The 20,989-nt window shown below is 40.9% G+C and overlaps 1 protein-coding gene across 1 annotated transcript in view; it reads right to left on the bottom strand.

Annotated features, from left to right (window-relative positions):
- Positions 1–12,294, bottom strand: part of tmprss7 (transmembrane serine protease 7) — a 61,241-nt gene extending 48,947 nt beyond the window's left edge. Inside the window, exons 1-4 of the mRNA XM_067993048.1 lie at positions 12,235–12,294; positions 6,822–7,038; positions 2,678–2,808; positions 1,357–1,424 (exon numbers count right to left, since the gene is read on the bottom strand). Of these exons, the coding sequence (XP_067849149.1) occupies positions 1,357–1,424; positions 2,678–2,808; positions 6,822–7,038; positions 12,235–12,294 (476 nt within the window). The remainder of the gene's footprint in view (positions 1–1,356; positions 1,425–2,677; positions 2,809–6,821; positions 7,039–12,234) is intronic.
- Positions 12,295–20,989: the final 8,695 nt, after the last annotated feature.

Below are 20,989 nucleotides of genomic sequence, written 5' to 3'. Positions count from 1 at the left end.
TCACAAAAGTTGCGACTCATTTTTGTTTGTGAAATAACCTATTTGTATGTTCATAAATTAAATAATGGGCCGGAATTTGCTGAAAAAATAATGGCATGTGAATGATGCACGCCGTTATTAATGTGCAAATCGGCCAGCATCTTGTGGCGAGGAAGAGATACCCCGTGAATTGCGAATCACCGCAAGTTGCTGGACGATTTGCACCACTCCACCGTTAGCTTTGCAAAAACAATATCTCGCCCTTATCCTCCCTGTGAGTTTTATGAAGTTGCTGTATTTGCACATTAATTGCCCATTAAACTCGCCACAGAAAGTAAAGTCTAGTAATTAATAGCGTAAGCACCCTTTTAACAATGTGATCATTGTTAATGACTACCAATCAAACTCTCTAGCCCAGAAAGTGAACAATTAAAAGTGTGGAGTCTTATTCCTTCAGGTATTGAATTATTTGAGATTTTTAAAACATCAGATTTTTAAATTTTACATTTTTTTTCTCTCTCTCTTAATCCAATCTTTCTTTCCCTCTCTTTATTTCTTTTTCTGCACCTGATTTGACATTGAATTCACCCACTCTAATTCACTCTCCTTCTCAGTCTTCCTTCTGTTTATTTCTCAATCCTTAAATCACATTGGTTAAAGAGATAGACTGTTGGTCACGTCATTCACCAAGGTCCCAGAGGCCCTGTTACTCTCGCTGCACCGTTATCAGTTCGCACTTTCAGCAACTTACAGGGCAAAAAAATTTTGAGCTGAAGGATGCAGGGAAAAGTCCAATTAACATGCAGTGAGATGCCCTGCTCCAATGCCTGCATTTATATGCCAACTTATCACATTGAAATGTCTCTAAGCGAATTACTTTTGAAGTATCATCCCTGTTGTTATGAAGGCACAATGTAGTAACAATATAACATTCACCCTAGATAACAATATTAACACAATGTCCACTTTCTTTACCTAAACTGGCATAAACAAAGCAGAGCTAGAGGCAACTGTAATGAGATAAATGTCTCATAACATTGAATTGTTAGTGGTTACTAAGAACAAAAAGGCCTGAAAATGTTGTTCCAGTGTGCCAAATTTTGTTCCTGGAGCCTTCCCAAGCCGCAGTAGATACTCTTACCATTGTTGAACAGGTGATTGTAAACTGTCTTTGAACTTCTGAATACCAGGAACATGATTTCAGAAAACTACATCGTCGACAGAAATTTTCTGTCAATGCTAACACTAATCAACCCCAAATTGGTATGCGTCATTCATTTATGTAGAAAACACTGTTTAGGCAACTGCATACAAATTCTGCATTCCAGGAATTCAGCCTCTGATCTTTACAGTGAATGCACTTGTGAAACACAATACCTCAAGTCAGATATGGTTGATTGCTTGTAAAACTTGGAGAAAAGCGATTTCTCATAAACATTCTTCATCTGAAGGAAAAGGAAAGCACAAAACTCAAAATGTAACAGATGAAATAAAAACAAATGAGTTAGTATAACAGCTGCTGAAGCTACCCATACCTGTTTAAGTGTCTGTAAACATTAAAACTGTGACTAAGTATTTGTCATTTGTGACAGTGTAACCTGATAGTATCACAACTAAAATCTTCATATTAAATGAATAAATATTTGATTTCAAAACTGTCCAAGCAGATAAACTGACTAATTGGCTTGTTGCTGTAACTTCACGGAAATAACACTAACACAAGTATCACCTCTGCTATTTGACTAAAAACCTTTTTAAAAAGCCATGAAAAACTTTTTAGTGACAATGTTCCCAGATCACAGTGAGACTTATCCTGTAGATTATAATGTGAGTTTCCTGCATTTTTCCCTGTGTGCCCACAAGTGAAAGTGCATTTAAAAGGCGTGACAAGCATGGCATTGTGTTATACTGAATAGTAAAGAGGTTTAATAATTAAACTTGAGTCATTCCCACTGAAAATTGTTCCTTTGGTGATGTTTATATGCTTGCATATTAATCCTATTCTTTTTCCCTCACACAGTAATTTAATGATCTACTCATGAGCAGTGATAACAAAACAATGTAAGAAATAGGAGCAAAAAAAGGTATTCAGTCCATCCAGCTTGTTTAGTCCTCCAGGTTCTTTCTCAGGATCTGATTAGACTACATCTTAAACATTACTATCCCTCTACTTTCACCCATCTACTCACATTCAACCTTTTCATCATATGGAAACTGAAAATGTGCAGAGTTTTTGAAAAGACAAAAATACAACTTTACATAAAATATAATCGGCACCATATATAAATTTATGCAGTTTATGAATGAAGTCTGTACAATTATTTCGGAATATGGTTTATGACATTAAATAGTCCAGAGATCCATTAAATAACACCCACTGAATCCACCAACATGAAGGCTACAATGGATCAGCAATGTGCTGTAACAGCAGTGAGATTTGATCCAACATGTCATATTGGGTAGAACTGTGCTCAGAGAAGCGAGTATCTCACAAAAAAAAGCATATAAACTATTTACAAATATCAAAAGAGCTCGAGTTTCACAATACTTATACGTCATATGTGGAAATTTTTCATGATAATCCAACTGTGATGTAACCCACCTGGAACCTTCTTGCTCATGGATTATGTAGTTGAGTTGTCATGGAATATTTTCCATATTCTATCATATGTCATATAGTGTTACAGAGGTTTCTTACCACTTGCTGAACTTTATCTGCCATGGAGAGAAATTCAGGTGAGTCCTTTCTTCGATACTCAGGGACAAATTCAACATTAGCTATACGGAATAATCCAGCGAAATACAAAGCCTTACTGTTTTGAGTCCGCACTGCACAATGGAGAGAAAGAAAGTTACATCTTTAACATATATTTTTAATGAACGTGACGCTACATTTTAAAATGAAAGAAAAATTTACTCCTTCAGTGCAAGCAGCAAAAGCAACTTACAATTTAATTGCACCTTTCTGAACGGATTAACAAAACTTTGAAGAACAAAACATTGAGGGAGATTTTGAGGCCTCTTGCCTGGCAGAAACCAGGACGGTAGTGCCCCAGAAATTGCAGGGAAGAACCTACCGTCGGGTTCCCGTCACTGATGTGGCCGTTGCCATTTTGCCAGGGTCCTCGGAATAGGCGGGCCAGGCGGCCACCTGAAATGAGCTCAGAGCTGGTTTATGACGTCAATAGGACCCCGATTTTAGGGCTCAACTGGACGGAATGTGCACCATGCACACTCTGACCAGTATCAGCTGGCAGTCCAGCTGAAGAGAAGCCCAAAGGTAAGTACTTATTTATTTTTGTGGGGCCAGGAGGAGCAGGGGTGCTCCTCCGGGCTCTACAAAAATAACCTGGGCTGCTGTTGTAGTAGGTCTCCTCTCCCGAAAACGGATCCCTCCAAACTACCCCTTTTCCGGACCCGGAGGCATAGGAATATAGGAACAGCCCCTCGAGCCTGTTCCACCATTCAATTTGATCACGGCTGATCTGTACCTCAAATCCATTTACCCGCCTTTGCTCCATATCCCTGACCTAACAAAAATCTATCTATCTCAGTTTAGAATTTTTCAATTGACCTAGCCTCAGCAACTTTTTGGGAGAGAGAGAGTTCCAGATTTCCACTACCCTTTGTGTGAAGAAGCACTTTCTGACATCACCCCTCAACGGCCTGGCACTAGTTTTAAGGTTATGCCCCCTTGTTCTGGACTCCCCCACCAGAGGAAATAGTTTTTCTCCATCTGCCATATTAAATTATTTAATCATCTGAAACACATCAAATAGATCACCCCTTAATCATCTATTCTCGAGGGAATACAAGCCTAGTCTAGGCAACCTGGCCTCATAACTTAACCCTTTTAGCCCTGGTATTATTCCGATGAATCTGCACTGCACCCCCTCCTAGGCCAACATATCCTTCCTGAAGTGCAATGCCCAGAACTAAACACAGTACTCCAGATATGGTCTCACAAGAGCTTTATACAATTATAGCATAACTTCCACCGCTGCCAGGCCGCTCAATATTGCGCTGGCAGCCTGCCCCTGGGCACGCATTTTTGCCTGTGATCCATGGGCCCTCAAAATGGAAAGGGCTCCTGTCAGAACTATTAGCTGGTTGGTGGCCCATAAACCACATGGAGGGAAAAACTACCCCATTATCTCATTTACCTGCGTGTTAACTGAGGACAGGATTATCAGGATTTTATTTAGGGTCTGGCACAAATTAGAGCCAATACACATTTGGTTAGTTTGAATGGATGAGATTGAAAATACATGTGTCAGGGTTAAATTTCTAATACAGAGGCAAAAATCACTCATCCTACCAGAAATCAAAAACAAACTATCATCTTTTGTGACCTTTTAACCATTTTTACAACAATTTTCCACAATTCTGGGCACCACACTTTAGGAAGGGAGACATCGCCTTGGACAGGCTACAGAGGAGGTTTACCAGGATGATACCAAGGATGAAGGTCTTCAGTTATGTGGAGAGACTGGAGAAGCTGGGATTGTCCTTCTTAGAGCAGAGAAGGTTAAGGAGAGACCTGAAAGAGGCATTTAAAATAATGAGGGGTTTTGATAGAACAAATAGGGAGAAACTGTTTCCTCTGGTAAGTGGGTTGGTAACCAGAGGTCATGGGCAGGATTTTAAATGGGAAAAACAGGTGGGTTGGGGGCAGGGGGGCATTGAAAATTTCAACAATTTCAAACCCGTCCATTTCAGGTTTTTATGAAGGTGGGCCGAGGGGCGGGCAACCAACCTGTTGTCAGGAGGTGGGTTGGTCACCAAAACTTTTCAAGTAGGCTGCGGGCCTCCATTTTGAAAGGTTTTGTGATTTCAATCTCTGGGGGCCAGGATTCCTGGGCCTTCTCCTTCGCATGAGAGAAGGCAAGAAGTCCTGAAACTGCAGGTAAATTCCTTTATAGCACTGTTTGTAGGCCCAGATGAGTAGGAGTGCTTCCCCCAGGCTCAACAAGCCTAGATGCAGCTGCCCCCCAACGATCGCGACTCCCACCCCCAACGATCGCGCATCCCCCTACAATGATCGCGACCCCCGCGATAACCCCCAATCCTGACTCCTCCCCTCAGTGACTGACCCCCCCCCCCCCCCGGTGTCTGACACCCATTCCCCCCCCCCCGATGACCCCCAAATCCCCCTCCTGATCCCTCCCCCGATGACTGACCCCCTCGATGACCCATGATGATTGAACCCTCCCTACAACCCCCGATTTCCCCCCCCCCCCCCGATGTCTGACCCGCGATGACTAACCCCCCCCGGTGACCCCCATGCCCACCAATGCCGCCATGCCCCCGTGCTTCCAGGTTTACCGTCCGCAATTCGACCCCTGCCCCCTTCCTGACTCCAGCCTAAAATTATGCCCCATAGATTTAAAATAATTGGCAAAAGATCTAAGTGGGAAATGAGGAAGAATTTTTTCACACAGAGGGTTGTTAAGATCTGGAACGTACTACCTGAAAGGGTGGTGGAAGCAGATTCCATAGGAACTTTCAAAGGGCAATTGGACATGTACTTGAAGAGGTCTAATTTTCAGGGTTATGGGGAAAAAACTGGAGTGTGGGACTAAATTGGACAGCTCTTTCAAAGAGCCAGCACAATCACGATGGGCTAAATGGCCTCCTTCTGTGCTGTAAGATTCTATGATTCTAGAGCATTTGGAAAAGAGTTACCTTTAAATGGTAGATTTTAAAACAAAATGAACTTACACATGTTTAAAAAGGCTACAGGGATTTGGAAATTGTCTATTAAATCCAGACATTGTGCAGCTGCTGCAGTATTTTGATTTTTGTTCATATTGATATGATTACCCATGATGATCAGGAACAATAGGAGTCATTATCTTATCTCAAAGGCTCCCAAAAAATATTCACACCATTGAGAGTAAAAAATGTCCCTCCCTGTTGAGCTTTGTATGAAGCTTGATTTAAAGGGAGGGGGCATGGTCGCACATTTGATAGCAACTCTGCTGGCAAACCCTCGGGGGAAAGAGGTTGGGAATGAAGTCTCAAATTCCTGTGGGGACAGGAAAGAGTGGAACAAAGACACGCATGTGTTCAATCAGGTTTTAAAAGAGAAATCGGAGATGGCTTTTTGCAGAGAGATCAGCAATAATGGAGGACAGTTAGAAGTCATCTTGTTTCAGTCAAGTTAGACATTCCACTGATGGGGGGGGCGGGTAGCGTGTTCTTTTTTTTGTATTATTTTGTGAAGGTATAGTTGTACTGATGGAATTAAGAAATAGTCTGGTTAACTGCTATTCTCGATGTTCGCCTTACTGTGGAATAAAGAATTGTTGATTGGTATCAGAATTTGTCTTGCCCAGTATTTTCTTAGGCTGCCTTCAGAAAGATTGGAGAGATACATGAGGTGATGAGTGAAAGACACAAACACTCAGTTTAGTTCACAAGAGGATACTACTGTTACATCCCCAGGAATGTTATTGTACAAGTAGATATAGGACAATGTGAGTCATCTCCCATAACAGTAAGACACTCGTGTCACTTACAGGAGCGACTGATGTCGCTGAACCCGAGACGATATCTACAGCAGACCCTAAACTTGTAATACAAACTTATAACTATTTGAGCCAGAGTTAAGTTCTCAATTGTGCTGTAGAGTTTGCGAGCAATTTTAATGCTTTCAATTTGTCTTTATAAACTGGTCTTAATTTGTGTTAAATTGAGCCAAGGCCATTCTGTTCATTCTTGGTTTTATGGCACATATTTGGTATCAAAATAGAAGCGATACCTGAATAGCCTATTAATCCACCAAAATATAGAAAATTAAATTATTTTTTTCTATGGAGATAGGTAAGTGAAATACATACAGACAAAGACCCACAATAAGGTCCATGTTATTATCACAATAACAAGAATCATCAGAGTAAAGAGGATAATTTTTTTGTTGATATAGAAACACTCAGTTGTTTCCTCAAGCCGGCATTTCCTTGATAATTTGGATTTCTTTTTCCCTTTTCGTGGGTATTTCCTTTTCACAGGCACAATTTCATCCAAATTGGTCACATGGACTGATATTTCAGAAACCTGCAAAAGAAGTAAAAGAAGAGAAGAAAGTAACATTATTTTATAGTTCACAACAATTTGCATTTATTTAGCACCTTTAACATAGAAAAAAAGTCCCAAGGTGCTTCACAGAGATGTAATCGAACAAAAATGGATGCCAAGCCAAAGGAGGATTTATTAGGAGGAGTGACCATTGGCTTGGTCAAAAAGGTGAGTTTTAAGAAATATCTTATAGGAGAAGAGCGAGGTAGAGAGGCAGAGAGGTTTAGGGAGGGAATTCCCGAGCATAGGGCCTAGATGGTGAAGGAACGGATACATAAGAGGCCAGAGTCAGAGGAACAGCGAGTTCAAGGAGGGGGTTATAAGGTTGGAGAATTGGGATCCAATGTAGGTCAACGAGGAGAGGTGTGATGGGTGAGTGGGACTTGGTGCGGGATAGGATATAGGCAGCAGATTTTTGGATGAGCTATTTTTCAGACAATACATAGCTAGGTAATAAACTTTTATCCACCATGCATCCAGAGATGAAAAAAAATCATGCTTACACATGCACAGAATTATCATAAAGCAAGAAAGAAAGAACTTGCATTTATATAGTGCTTTTCACGACCTCAGGACGTTCCAACGTGCTTCATGGCCAATGAAGTATTTAAGTGTAGCCACTGTTGTAATGTAAGAAATGTGGCAGCCAATTTGTGCACAGCAAGGTCCCAGAAACAGCAATGAGATAATGACCAGATAATCTGTTTTTAATGATTTTGGTCGAGGCATAAACATTGGCCAGGACACCAGGAGAAGTCCCTTGCTCTTCTTCATATAGTGACATGGGATCTTTTACGTCCATCTGAGAAGGCAGATGGGGCCTCAGTTTTACATCTCATCCAAAAGACATCTCCAACAGTGCAGTGCTCCCTCAGTACTGCACTGAAGTGTCAATCTACATTATGTGCTCAAGCCTCTGGAGTGTGATTTGAACCCACAACCTTCTGACTTAGAGGCAAGAGTGCTACCATTCAGCCAATGCATTTTCTTCAATCAATAACTGTAGCAGACAAGTAAGGGAAACCGTTACGTGAGGTAGTTGAATTAGTCAGGGGAGCACCAGTAATTTGAACTGTGAGATTCAGAGTAGATGCTACAATGACCATTTCATCCACTTGCCTTCAAACCTGAGCCTGCAGTTGGAATTAAAATCATTTTGGAGTTTGGAGTGCTGTTCATTTACTGTGCAAAATGGATTTTGGATCCATCAGAGTTTGTACATGAATTGTATTATAATAATGTAAAAGAAGGAAGAAAGAGTTAAATTATTAACATAGGTATCAGGGCTGTTCACACATCTGTATATTAATTGAACTAATGAGAGCATAGTCCACTTTCTACAAAAGCAAGAAATGTGACCTCGTAGGTCAACATCATCATTTAAAGCCAGTTGTAGATAAATGGGACTTTGGTATTAGAAAATATTGAATATGTTCTTGGAATACAGTGATATATGGGATGTTTTAAGAACTTGCACAGTACTGCCTTTAATCTAAATATCTGGAATTTTAATACTGACAATCCTAGCTATTTGGATTCTTTCTTTGTTATTAATGTACCTACATAATGTTATACATTTTACAGTGATACAGACCCTTACATTGTGATATAACTAACTGATAAAGTCCAGGAGAATATAAACCTTAATATAATCTCATCTTCAAATGTTTACTACGCTCTGAACAGCTGATGGTCTTAAATTTCAGTGTAAATGCCTTAAATAATAGATGCTGTGTGTCATTGCATCATTTAAGATAAACATAGCAGAACAGCTACATTATCCAGGTGACTGTATAGTATAGTATGTCCTTCCTTCCTGATGCTATTATTTATTAAGGAAATACAACACCACACACAGTAATGGACCGTGGAATCAGGATTACAGTTCAAAACTTCCCTGGAAGCTTCACTGTGAAGCAGTGCAGCTGACATTTCCCATTAATCCAAAATATATGTTTGGACCCATTAATATGATTTTAAAAAGTATCAAAGAAAGCACTGTACTAAGATTATTTTAGATTAGAAGGTACAGACAATAGCTTTCATGACCACATCAATCCCTTCATCAGGCGAGTAATGAAAATTACAAGCAGATTTTGCATCACTGTAAGGGCTTCTGTCATGCTGTATAAACCACTCCACTAATGTTGTGGTGAACAGTACATGAACCATGCCTGGACATTGTATGCATTCACTGGCATCTGCCCATTGCATAGGGGAGAATTTCAGATAATTTGTGAATGCGCTGAATATGTTCTAGAAAGTGACTTCATGGTTTGTATATTTGAGCCATAAAAATTATCTTGCGTCTTTAATTCTATTATTGGAAGTAAGAGGATAATTACACAAATAACAATTTTAGAGGAAATTATAGTCGTTACTATTCTGAGTGAGAATCTCTTGGTTGGTAATAGCAAGTGCGCCTGAACAAATGATGAAATTACTACCTTTATCAGCACTGTGGTGGTATTAGTGGTTTAAAACTGCCAGAGTACCAAACATGTTCTTTTTAGTGAGCTGTTGGCACCTGTCCTGCCTCCACAGGCAGCTCGTCCTTCAAGAGGATTGAACTTTGGGCTGCTTGCCTCGCCAGCAGTGGCCTCAAGTAAGCCCCAAGAGAATGGCGGGGAGGGGGATAAGGGAAAGGACAGCAGGAGGGGGGCTGATTGCGGCCGGCAGAACAGCTGTGGAACAGGGAGGAGAATTCCTGCTCCTCCTGGCTCCACATTAATATTTTAAAAAATTTTGGGGCTGGCCGCTTCCTCACCAGCAAAACCTGAGCGGAGCAAGCCCGGGACTTGCTCCACTCAGGGCAGCCCAATTTATCTGAGGGGTCCTAAAACATTAACATAGGCAAGACGCCGAATACCTCTTTTAGGTGGCTGCCCCAGACGCCTGAAAATTGTCTGAGGCCAATCTGACTTTAAACGCTCTTCAGGTATCCTTGGTGCACAGGGTATAGCCCTGCAAAACTGATAATTTATGCCCCCATTTTCCATCTGGAAAACGGGTGCAATGATGACCAATTTCTACCCCCTTTTGTTTCCAGCAGACAAATCTATGCTGTTCTTCCTTCAGATTATTACCTTTCCACTGCCTCGGAAAGAAAAAACAGTTAGATTGGACCCTGGAAAGGGCCTGAATAATGGACTGAGATGGATTGGTTCAATGGCCTTTTCTCATTTCATACATTTTTATGTTTTTATAGTTCACACTCACTAGTGTAGGAAAAGCTGTTTGCTATTCAGCTAAACAAAAAGATTAAGTACTGAACTTAAAGTGGATAAGAAGATAAGTGCTTTGCACCCATACCCTATAACAAGATTGCACCTCCAACCACATTCAGACATTTTGATCATTAAATATAATGCAAATGAATCGCTTTTATAGGATGCTCACTAAAACAGTAGTTTTCATAGTACATTGTGGCAAGAGCCCAACCTTGATAAATTAAAAGTCTTGTGTATAGTACACATCTCACTTTAAATCTGTATGCAACAATTTAAATGTGTTCATAGCAAGGAAAATGGTCTATCACCATTAATTTCTATGGGGGGGGGGAGGGGGGGGAGGGAGGTTCTCCCAAACATCTACTGTAACTTTAGTGGAAGATCTGCTGAAACCCTGGAGAAACGGCATAACTGATGTTAACACCATTTGTCTGGGTTTCCAAGGATCTGTCACTGAAGTCACAGTGAAGAATTGGGAGAACTCCCATGAAAATTCAACCCCCATCACACTTTCTGTCTGGCTTAAACAACTACTATCTGTAAAGTTAATTATGTTGATTCATTCAAACATAGTTAAGTTCAAAAGGCTACCAATTGAGAACAAGGAACCTGTGCAAAATTAGTCAATGAAATTATTAAATTTTTTTCCCCCAAAAGTACCAGTTTGGTAGCACAACTATCATTTTAAAAAATCAGTATGATGAAGGGTACACGCCCAAAATATCATAATCTGTCTTTTCCCTTCGCAGATGCTACTGACCTGCTGTGTATTTCAAGTATTTTCTGTTTATACATCAATTGCATCACTCAGTTAATTTTGAATCTGGCATGTTAGAAATGAAGAGGTTTCTCTTACACTGACCAGCTCCTTTTTTGAGACCTGGGATTGAGTTTTATTATGTTCTCTGGCTTCCATCATGTACCTGGGCCTTGGATGAATGAAGAAACTAAGTAGCATACACCCAGAATGCACCAGTGTCATTCTGCGATGAACTACAACTTCTAGAATGTAACTCTGTTACTGTGGATATCACTTTAAAGGATTTCAGCTTAAGTCTTCCACTTTCCACTGAGTGTAACTTTTTTTTCCTTCTGAAATTCAAATCCAGGGGGAAAATTCTCTCAGAATAGCTGCCATCACAGTTCACCTTGGCCTTGGCATTATTAAAAGTCAAGCCAAGTCCTCTTGAAGTCCAGAATTAATTTTAAAATTTTGTTCTCTGCTTCCTCCCCTCCCCCTGCCTTGCTCTATCCTGCCCAACGCATACTGTGCTCCACTCTCCAACCTTCCTTGTGCTCTATTCTTTGTCCCTATACTCCATTCCCTTGCCCTCACCCTCACCCTGCACCCCTCTCCACTTCCCTGCCCACACCATTGTTCACCACTCTGAGCTCACTGTGTTCCACATCCCAGCTCCCCTCCCTCTGCTGTATCCCACTTCAAAGCTCAAAATTGAACTACTCTAAACATCGCAACCACGCTCTATACATCAAATTACCTGTGAATAGAGTCACTGGACAACAGGCAGCCAATATATAAAGAATAATATTTTTCTTACAATAATTACACATAAACATCCGATAAAACATTGTATCTAAATGCTGATAATGTAAATAAGCAATAAATGATAAAATAACAGTGAAATAATGGAAGAATTTTAAATAGGCTTTCAATAATTATAAATCTACTATATCCTTTGCTGTGAAATAGGCTGACCAACTATATCACTCCTTTAAATAAATATCACACTTTGATGCACAAATATCAAGCATCAAATTATATATTTAATACTGGTTTCTGTTCTTAAATCAGCCAATCTTACACACATAAAATTACTTTTCACTGCTATTAAACACGTATCCAATATATTAGCATTTCATAGTCAGTTCTTGCAACCCAAATAGACAATAAGTTCTTTACTTAACAAGAACCTGGTGCACTTACACTTACACCTAGATCATCCTCTGGTTTGGTAGGTTGCTCATAGCTTTTATTTTCTGCCATCACAAAATCTTCAAACTTGTCTTCCTTTCTTCAACAAACAGAGGTGTAGGACAATGGAATCTACAGCCTTTTTGTTAGGTACGTTACAGTTCACTGAATCCCAGTGAGTCTGCGACACATTAATTAATTTCTGCTAAATCATTTGATGAAGTTTCCGAATGGAGGTCTATGAGTAATGCTCGACTCTTTCTGTTAGAAGAGGTATTGTTTTACCTTGTTAGTAACTATGTACCACATGACAATAGCAGCATGGAAACCTGTGCTGGAATGACACTGATGATTGCCAAATGCATTCCAATTTTAGTACCTATACTTAAGGACAAAAAAAAACAAACCAAAAATAAAGACCAAATTTATTACATTGGTAAGTAGCTTAATTTCGAAGATCCTACTAAATCCTAGATTACAAATAGTTTCAATTTTAGTGATAGTAGTTTTTACTGTTCTGTATAATGGATTAGATTCATTGTTTTGCTCTATATTTTTGTCCTATTGTTCAGATCTTTTTATTTTCTCCTGCAGTCTGGGGCAGGGAGAAGCTGTCCTAGAGGACAGGTGGGAGTAGCTACATTCAACATCAAGATAGTATTTGACTCAGTAAAACTGAGGGCAATGGGGGTCAAAAGAAAAACCCTCCTGTGGCTGGAGTCATACTTGATACAAAGGAAGATGATTGTGGTTGTCAGAGGCCAATCATCAGGGTCTCAGGACATTGATACGACAGGTCCTCAAGGAATCATCCTCAGCCCAACCATCTACAGCTGCTTCAATACTGACCTTCCCTCCATCACAAAGTCAGACTGGGACTGTTTGCTGATAGTTCCACAGTGTTCAGCTTTATTCACAATTCCTCTGATAATGAAACAGCCTATGCTAGCCTACAGGTTTGAACAGGTAACATTCACACCACTTAAGTACCAGGTAATGACCATCTTGAACAAGAGAAAGTTCAGCCATCACCACCTGACCTTTAATAGCATCACCATTTCTGAGTCCACATCATCAGTATCCTTGGGACCAGTCATTTAAGACCATGGTTTCAAGAGCAGGTCAGTAGCTGGGTACTCTGCAATGAGTGGCACACCTCCTGCCTCCTGAAAGACTCTCCACCATCTAAAACGGTCATGAGTGTGATGGAATATCAACACTTTCCTGGATGTGTGTAGCTGCAACAACACTTAAGAAGCTCAGGATAGCAAAGTCCACTTGATTGGCATCCCTGCACTTGACTTAACACTCATCCTATCCAGCACTGGCACACTGTGGTTGCAGTAGGTATTGTCTACAGAATATATTGCAGTAACTCCCAGCCCAATGATGAAAGACAAGAGCAGCAACATCATGGGATCAACAGCTCAGAGTTCCCCTCCAAGTCACACACCATCCTGACTTGATGTGGAGATGCCGGTGATGTACTGGGGTGGACAAATGTAAGGACTTGCACAACACCAGGTTATAGTCCAACAGTTTTATTTTAAAATAAAACTGTTGGACTATAACCTGATGTTGTGCAAGTCCTTACATTCATCCTGACTTGGACATATATCATCATTCCTTCATTCTTGGTTGGTTAAATCCTGGAATTCCCGAACACCATTGTGGGAGCATCATCACCACAATGACTGGAGCTATTCAAGAGGAACGCCCACCACTACCACCTTCTCAGGTAACTAGGACAATAAACTGCAGCCTTGACAGATCACCCACATTCCAGGAACAATTTTTAAAAATTGTTTAGGATCAGCAGGTATCAAACTGATTGGCTGTTGCTAGATGACAGTCATCCCAGTAATTATGTCACCCACAGAATCTGTAACATCCTATCTGTCTGTCTCCTAGAATTAAAGACTATGTGGTATTTGGGGGTGGGAGGGTGGAGTTGCAACAAGTGTTAATCACAATAGATAGACTATGCTACATCAGGATATTTAACCAAGCAGGTGGGTCCTGTGTGTTTTGACTCTGTGGGATATTGGGTGTTTAATTTTAAGACAGAATAACTGTGGTATATTGGGTAATTAATCCCAGGAGATCAGATAGACTCTCATATATCTGATACTTAATCTCAGAAGACAGGCCTTGTGGTACATTGGATGGTTAACAGCCACAAGCAAGCTTTATATTATATCAGGTGTTTAAGCCTAGCAGATGGACTCTGTAGTATATCAGGTGGTTAATCAAATTGGACATAATCTATAGTTATCGGGGGGGTGTTTCCACGGGGGGGTTCTCCCACCTGGCTGCTGTTCTAGATTGTGGTGGTATACATGTTTGTTGTCGATAGCCTGTGGATGCCCAGTATTGAGCTGTCCTTATTCTGACCTACTTAGCACAGTAGCAATGTTTTCAGTAGCATAATGAATATGAGGACTGTGCAATTGTCACTCTTACCAGTGATATTGTGGAGAGATGTAGGTTGGTGATGACGAAGTTAAACAGATTACATCCTCTTATCCTAACTCGCACCAAATCCCATTCATCCATCACCCCTGTACTCGCTGACCTACATCGGCTCCCATTCTAGCAAAGCCTCGATTTTAAAATTCTCATCCTTGTTTTCCGAAATTGTAAGCGGACAGAATTATAGCAGATGGAATTCAATATAGATAAATGCAAGTCGTTACAGACTGGATGAAAAATGAGATACTTACTCAATAAATGAGTTTGAACCAGTCGGGGATGAGAGAGAGATCTGGTCTAAATTCAGCAAGCCCATGCATGAAGGCCAGAGATAGGCATATAACAATGTAGTGTCAATTCTCAATGAACTTACTCTACCAGGTCCAGCTATTGCAGTGGGGCAATCAATAGAATAGAATTTTAGCTTTAATTTTATATAGCACTCTAGTCAGACTGAACCTTGAATATTCCATGCATTTCTGGTCACTGAAGCACAAGAGAAACATTGAATCCCTGGAAGCAGTGCAGAAAAGTGGTAAAATTAGATAAGCATATGGTGAAGGATAGAATACTAGAGCTTGCTATTTAGTTGCTTCCAACCTTTATTCAGAGAGCATGAACACACACACACTTATCTCTCCTATAAAAAGGATAACCATCCTCAATTGATACCCACCACCTGAATACAATTAACTGATTTAGATAAATCATACAATTAACAAAAAGGGCCATAAGGTTATGAGGCAATGCCACGAATGAGGGGGGAACTTGTACAGGTATACAGGATGTAATTTGGAATAGAAAACATTAATCCACAAGTATGGACAAGAGAACATAGGTATAAACTATTAAAAGTTCAAGACTGATGCCAGTGTGATTAACATCTGAAATGGCCTTCTGGGTAGGATACTGGAGACCAAAATTTTAGATTTGCTGTAGGGCCTTTTTTAATCTATATTTATTTGTGATTTTAACAATGTTCACAGATGTAATAAATACTATGAAAGCTCATATGAAAAGTGGATATAAATTTAATGCATAACTAAAGTTATGTTCTCAAAGTGTTTGAATTTTCACCGTTGCCTTACCAAAATCATATCATTGCCCTTTTAAGACAATGCGGCTTTATTTTGAAATAAGCGTAATTCTTCTAGTAGCCAAATTTCATGTTACAAAATCAAAATGTTCCAAAACAGCTTAATTTACATGCATTTGAATTTATATTCAAAAAGCAAATTACTATAAATCTATAAGTACAGTTGTTGCTTAAATATCCCCACTGATCACAGGATTTCTTTTTCACATTTCCCTTTTTCTTGTACTTTTTTCTGTAATTTTTCATGCTGGTCATATATAGTACTTGTTAAAAACAAAGTTCTGCACCCGCCCATCGTCACAAACAAGAAATTACTAAATGAAGCTTTTGAGCCAGAGCATGTACAGGACAGAGGGGGAGGGGAAAACTGTGGACTGATTTGTAACTATCCCAGCTATAACAGATGATGCTTTTAAACTCCAGAATTTGCTTCAAGATGTGGCCCTGCAATCTTGCCTCGGGATCAAGGTACTGGAGGAAATCCCCCCATTTATACTGTGGGGTAAATTCCACAACAGCTGGAGCAACAAAATACAAGAATGCACAACCAAACTTGAACATAACTTGCATTTATATAGTGCCTTTAATGTAGGAAAATGCCTCAAAACATTTCACAGAGGAGTAATCAAATACAGTGAACACCAAGCCAAATAAGCAGAAATTAGGAAGGGAGACCAAATGCTTGGTCAAAGAGGTGGACAGGTGGAGGGGTTTAAGAGAAGTAATTACAATGAGGCCTATAAGGCTGAAAGCACAGCCGCCAACATTTTCCTGTTGGTTTAGTTCACCAATGCTAGGTTTGACTCACGTGATACTCACTTTTCAACTTGACTGTGCAGCTGCAAATGGTTTATGAGTTCCTCAGTAACAATCTAAAAAAACCGCACAAATTTGGTTTTTGCCCCTCACTTTTAACAATGTTCATTAATCAATTTTGGAGTCATACTAATGGTCATAGCATTATAGGAGCGTTTGTGTTTTCGAACTCCATTCCAACACATTTCCTTTTTTTAAAAAATTCGTTCGTGGGATGTGGGCGTCACTGGCGAGGCCGGCATTTATTGCCCATCCCTAATTGCCCTCGAGAAGGTGGTGAGCCGCCTTCTTGAACTGCTGCAGTCCGTGTGGTGAAGGTTCTCCCACAGTGCTGTTAGGAAGGGAGTTCCAGGATTTTGACCCAGCGACAATGAAGGAACGGCGATATATTTCCAAGTTGGGATTGTAAATAAAAAGCAAAAAACTGCAACTGTTGGAAATCTGAAATAAAAGCATAAAATACTAGAAACCTCAGGTCAATAAGCAACTTAGGAGAGAACAAGTAAACTTTCAGGCATTACCAATCACCAGATTTGGAAAGAAATGAAAAATAAACATTTAAAAAAGAAAGGAAATGGATTGGAAGAGAGAAGAAACACAACAGAGGAAGGATGACTAGGACAACCTGTAAAGTGCATAAAAGGAAAACAGTTGATTAAATGGCTAAAGTAAGTTAAGAAGCATAATAGAAAGAAAGGCACAAGAGAGACAAAGAACGTATGAATAGCTGAGGCAGTGGGAGGTGTCAGGTCTTAAATTTTTTATTTCAAAATATACTTTATTCATAAAATTTGTAAAGGTACATACAATGCAATTCAAGTCATGCTTCAAATACAAGTAATACAATTTGCAGTGGTACATACAGTACAATTCAATGGTCCCAGTACAATCAATACAGTTACACATCATGTATTGTACACACAGTTCACAGTGTACAATACAAGGTGGGGTTGCCTTTGCATAGGTCACACCTCAGCTCAGTGCATCCTGCAGCATGTACTCCTGCAGCTTTGAGTGTGCCAGTCGACAACACACTGTTGTGGACAACTCCTTCAGCTGGAAGGCCAGCAAGTTTCGGGCGGACCAAAGGGTCTCCTTCACCAAGTTGATGGCTTTCCAGCCGCAGGTGATATGTCTCGGCGTGCGTCCTGGGGAACAGCCCGTAGAGCACAGCGTCATGTGTTACCGAACTGTTTGGGATGAACCGGGACAGATACCAACGCATCTCTCTCCACACCCTCTGCGCAAAGGGGCAGCCCATCATGAGGTGGAAGGCGGCTTCCTCCCAGCCACAGCCTTGAGGGCAGCTTGCAGTGGCGCTGAGGTTCTGTGCGTGTTGGAAGGACCGCTCTCACCACCATCCAGGTTACATCCTGGTGCCTGTTGGCTAGTTCTGGCAACAAGATGTTCTGCCAAATGGCATCAACCATCTGGTTGGGGGAAGAAATCGATGAAGTCCACCCTCAGTTCCTTGCAGGATGTGAGAATGTTTCGTGTTGACCACTGTCAGACGGCCTTATGGTCAAAGGGGTTCCTCCGCAGGCACGTCACCTGGGAACACACACACACCCACCCTCGGGTGACTGTGACGGCGGAGTTGTGGGGAATGGGCCAGACCCTGGCCACAGAGCAACACCGCGAATACCTCACACCTTATCACCAGGTTCCTGCCAGTTATGGAGAGGGATTGCCCCACCCACATACCAAGTTTCTATTTGGCCTTGGTGACCCTCTCCTCCCAGTTCTTTGTGCAGGCCAGGGGCCCCCCCGAACCAAGATCCCCAGCACCTTCAGGTAGTCGGACCGGACGTTGAAGGACAAGGGACCGGGCCTCCCACCTGCCGAAGAACATGGCCTTGCTTTTATTTTCAGTTCGCTCTGGCCTGAGGCCAGCTTGAAATGGTCGCAGATGCCCATCAGTATGTGGACCGACTGCTGGTCAGAGCAGAAGATGGTGACGTCGTCCATGTACTGAGAGCCTCTGTTGCCTGGGATTGTCACCCCCGATACCTGCGTCCTTCCTGATGGACGCAGCAAACAGCTCAATACAACATACGAACAAGACCGCAAAGAGAGGACAGCCCTGCCTGACTCTAGATCTGATCGGAAAGCTGACTCCCACCCATTGATTAGGACTGCGCTATGGATGTCAGGTCTGAAATTGTAAAAGGAGAAGCTTGCAAAGTGGAACAGGATCCAGTGGCCTGAGCTGAAGAAATAAGCAGGCTGACACCAAGGGTATCTGCTTTAACTTAAATAACTTCCTTTGCAAAGAAGTATACAAGAAAATTACAAAGAGTGAAACTAATTTATCCAGAACATTCAGTATTATGAAAGGAATAAAGCAAATGGTTAAAGTTTTTCCAGTTGTGCTTATAATGATTAGGGGCAGGACTGTAGCTGGTGCTTGGTTGATAATGACAGCCATAGAGCGGAAGACACCTTTGCAATGAAAAAAAAAACCTGGTCACAGATGGCAATTGTAACTGAAGAGTCCGTGGAGAGGCTGATAACACTGACGGCAGCTGTGGGACATCACATATGTGGGGCAGAGTGGGAGAAAGGCAACAGTCTCCATCTGTTAACCTCTCTTTTTTAAAAATAACTTTTGTCTTTTCACTTGTGAAACATTACATATTCTATTGCCTGGAAATAACAAAATTTCAACTTACATTAGTCAAGAATCAGAATTTTTTTCAAATATATTCTTGATGTAGAGAAACAACCTTCTCTACCAGTATCCAACAAAGACTCATTTCAGGCTTCACTTAACATGAAAACTTACGCACTCAATAGTTAAATCCTGTGAAAGTTCTCTTGACCTAATCTGAATTAGGTACAGCAAGTAAATGGGATGTGGAACCTTCTTACTCACTTATTAGAAGTCCAATATGACAAAGCTAAAAAAGGTCAAAGGTTTAATTAGCCACAGTCCTTTGCTTTATTAGCATAAATGAAGTCTGGCCAGCATGCACAGACAAATAGAGTGCAGAACACACAAAGCAACCTTTTCATGTAATTTTACATGCAACTTAGCCTCTTTGCCCATTAGGTATCTAATTCAGGGCAAATGATTTGTTTATGGGCAATAAATGCTGGCTTTGCCAGCGACGCCCACATCCCATGAACAAATATAAAAAAATGTTTAATTTGTTATAGCTTTAAAAACTGGCATTTTCATCACCTTCTGAATATTTTAAACAAAATCATGGTATTCAGACAATAAATTATGCTAATATGTAACATTCTCAAATTTGCAGAATGCTGCTCCCGGACAAACCGCTGATAAATATTAAGAATCCTCATCCATTTCCCTTACCAGAGGATCATAGAATCTTACAGCACAGGAGGAAGCCATTCGGCCCATCATGCCTGTGCCAGATCTTGGAAAGAGCTGTCCAATTTAGTCCCACACCCCAGCTTTTCCCCCCCCCCCATAACCTTGCAGATTAGTCCTCTTCAAGTACATGTCCAATTGCCTTTTGAAAGTTCCTATGGAATCTGCTTCCATCACCCTTTCAGGCAGTACATTCCAGATCTTAACACTGCATGAAAAAGTTTTCATTTCCCCTCTTGTTTTTTTGCCAATTATTTTAAATCTATGACCTCTGGTTACCGACCCACATGCCAGAGGAAACAGTTTCTCTCTATTTGCTCTATCAAACCTCCTCATTATTTTGAATACCTCCATCAGGTCTCCCCTTAAATTTCTCTGCTCTAAGGAGAACAATCCCAGTTTCTCCAATCTCTCCATGTAACTGAAGACCTCCTCCCTGGTATTATCCTAGTAAACCTCCTCTGCACCCTCACAAAGGCCTTGACATCCTTCCTAAAGCGTGGTGCCCAGAATTGGACACAAGACTCCAGCTGAGGCCTAACCAGTAATTTGTAAAGGTTTAGCATAACTTCCTTGTTTTTGTATTCAATGCCCCTATTTGCAAAGCCAAGTAACCCATATGCTTTTTTGACTGTCTTCAAAGATTTATGAATATGGACCCTCAGGTCCCTCAGCTCTTGCCTCCCCCCACAAAATAGTACCATTTAGATTATACAGCTTCTCAGTGTTATTCCTCTCAAAGTGCATCACTTCACACTTATCCAGATTAAATTGCATCTGCCACGTGTCTGCCCATTTCACCAGTCTGATGTCCTCCTGAAGTCTGCTACCATCCTGCTCGCTATTTATTACATTGCCAAGTTTTGTAGCATCCGCAAACTTCAAAATTATACTCCCATTACCCAGGTCATTTATATACAACAAGCAAAGCAATGGTCCCAATACCAATCCCTGGGGGCCACTGCATACTTCTCTCCAGTCAGAAAAACATCAGTTCACCACTCCTCTCTGCCTCCTATCCCTTAGTCAATTACGTGCCCAAGTTA

The sequence above is a fragment of the Heptranchias perlo genome, chromosome 11 (assembly GCF_035084215.1).
Source record: "Heptranchias perlo isolate sHepPer1 chromosome 11, sHepPer1.hap1, whole genome shotgun sequence".
Lineage (NCBI taxonomy): Eukaryota > Metazoa > Chordata > Chondrichthyes > Hexanchiformes > Hexanchidae > Heptranchias > Heptranchias perlo.
The sequence above is the reverse complement of the archived record's forward strand: the minus strand, read 5'-3'. Positions and strand labels throughout refer to the sequence as shown.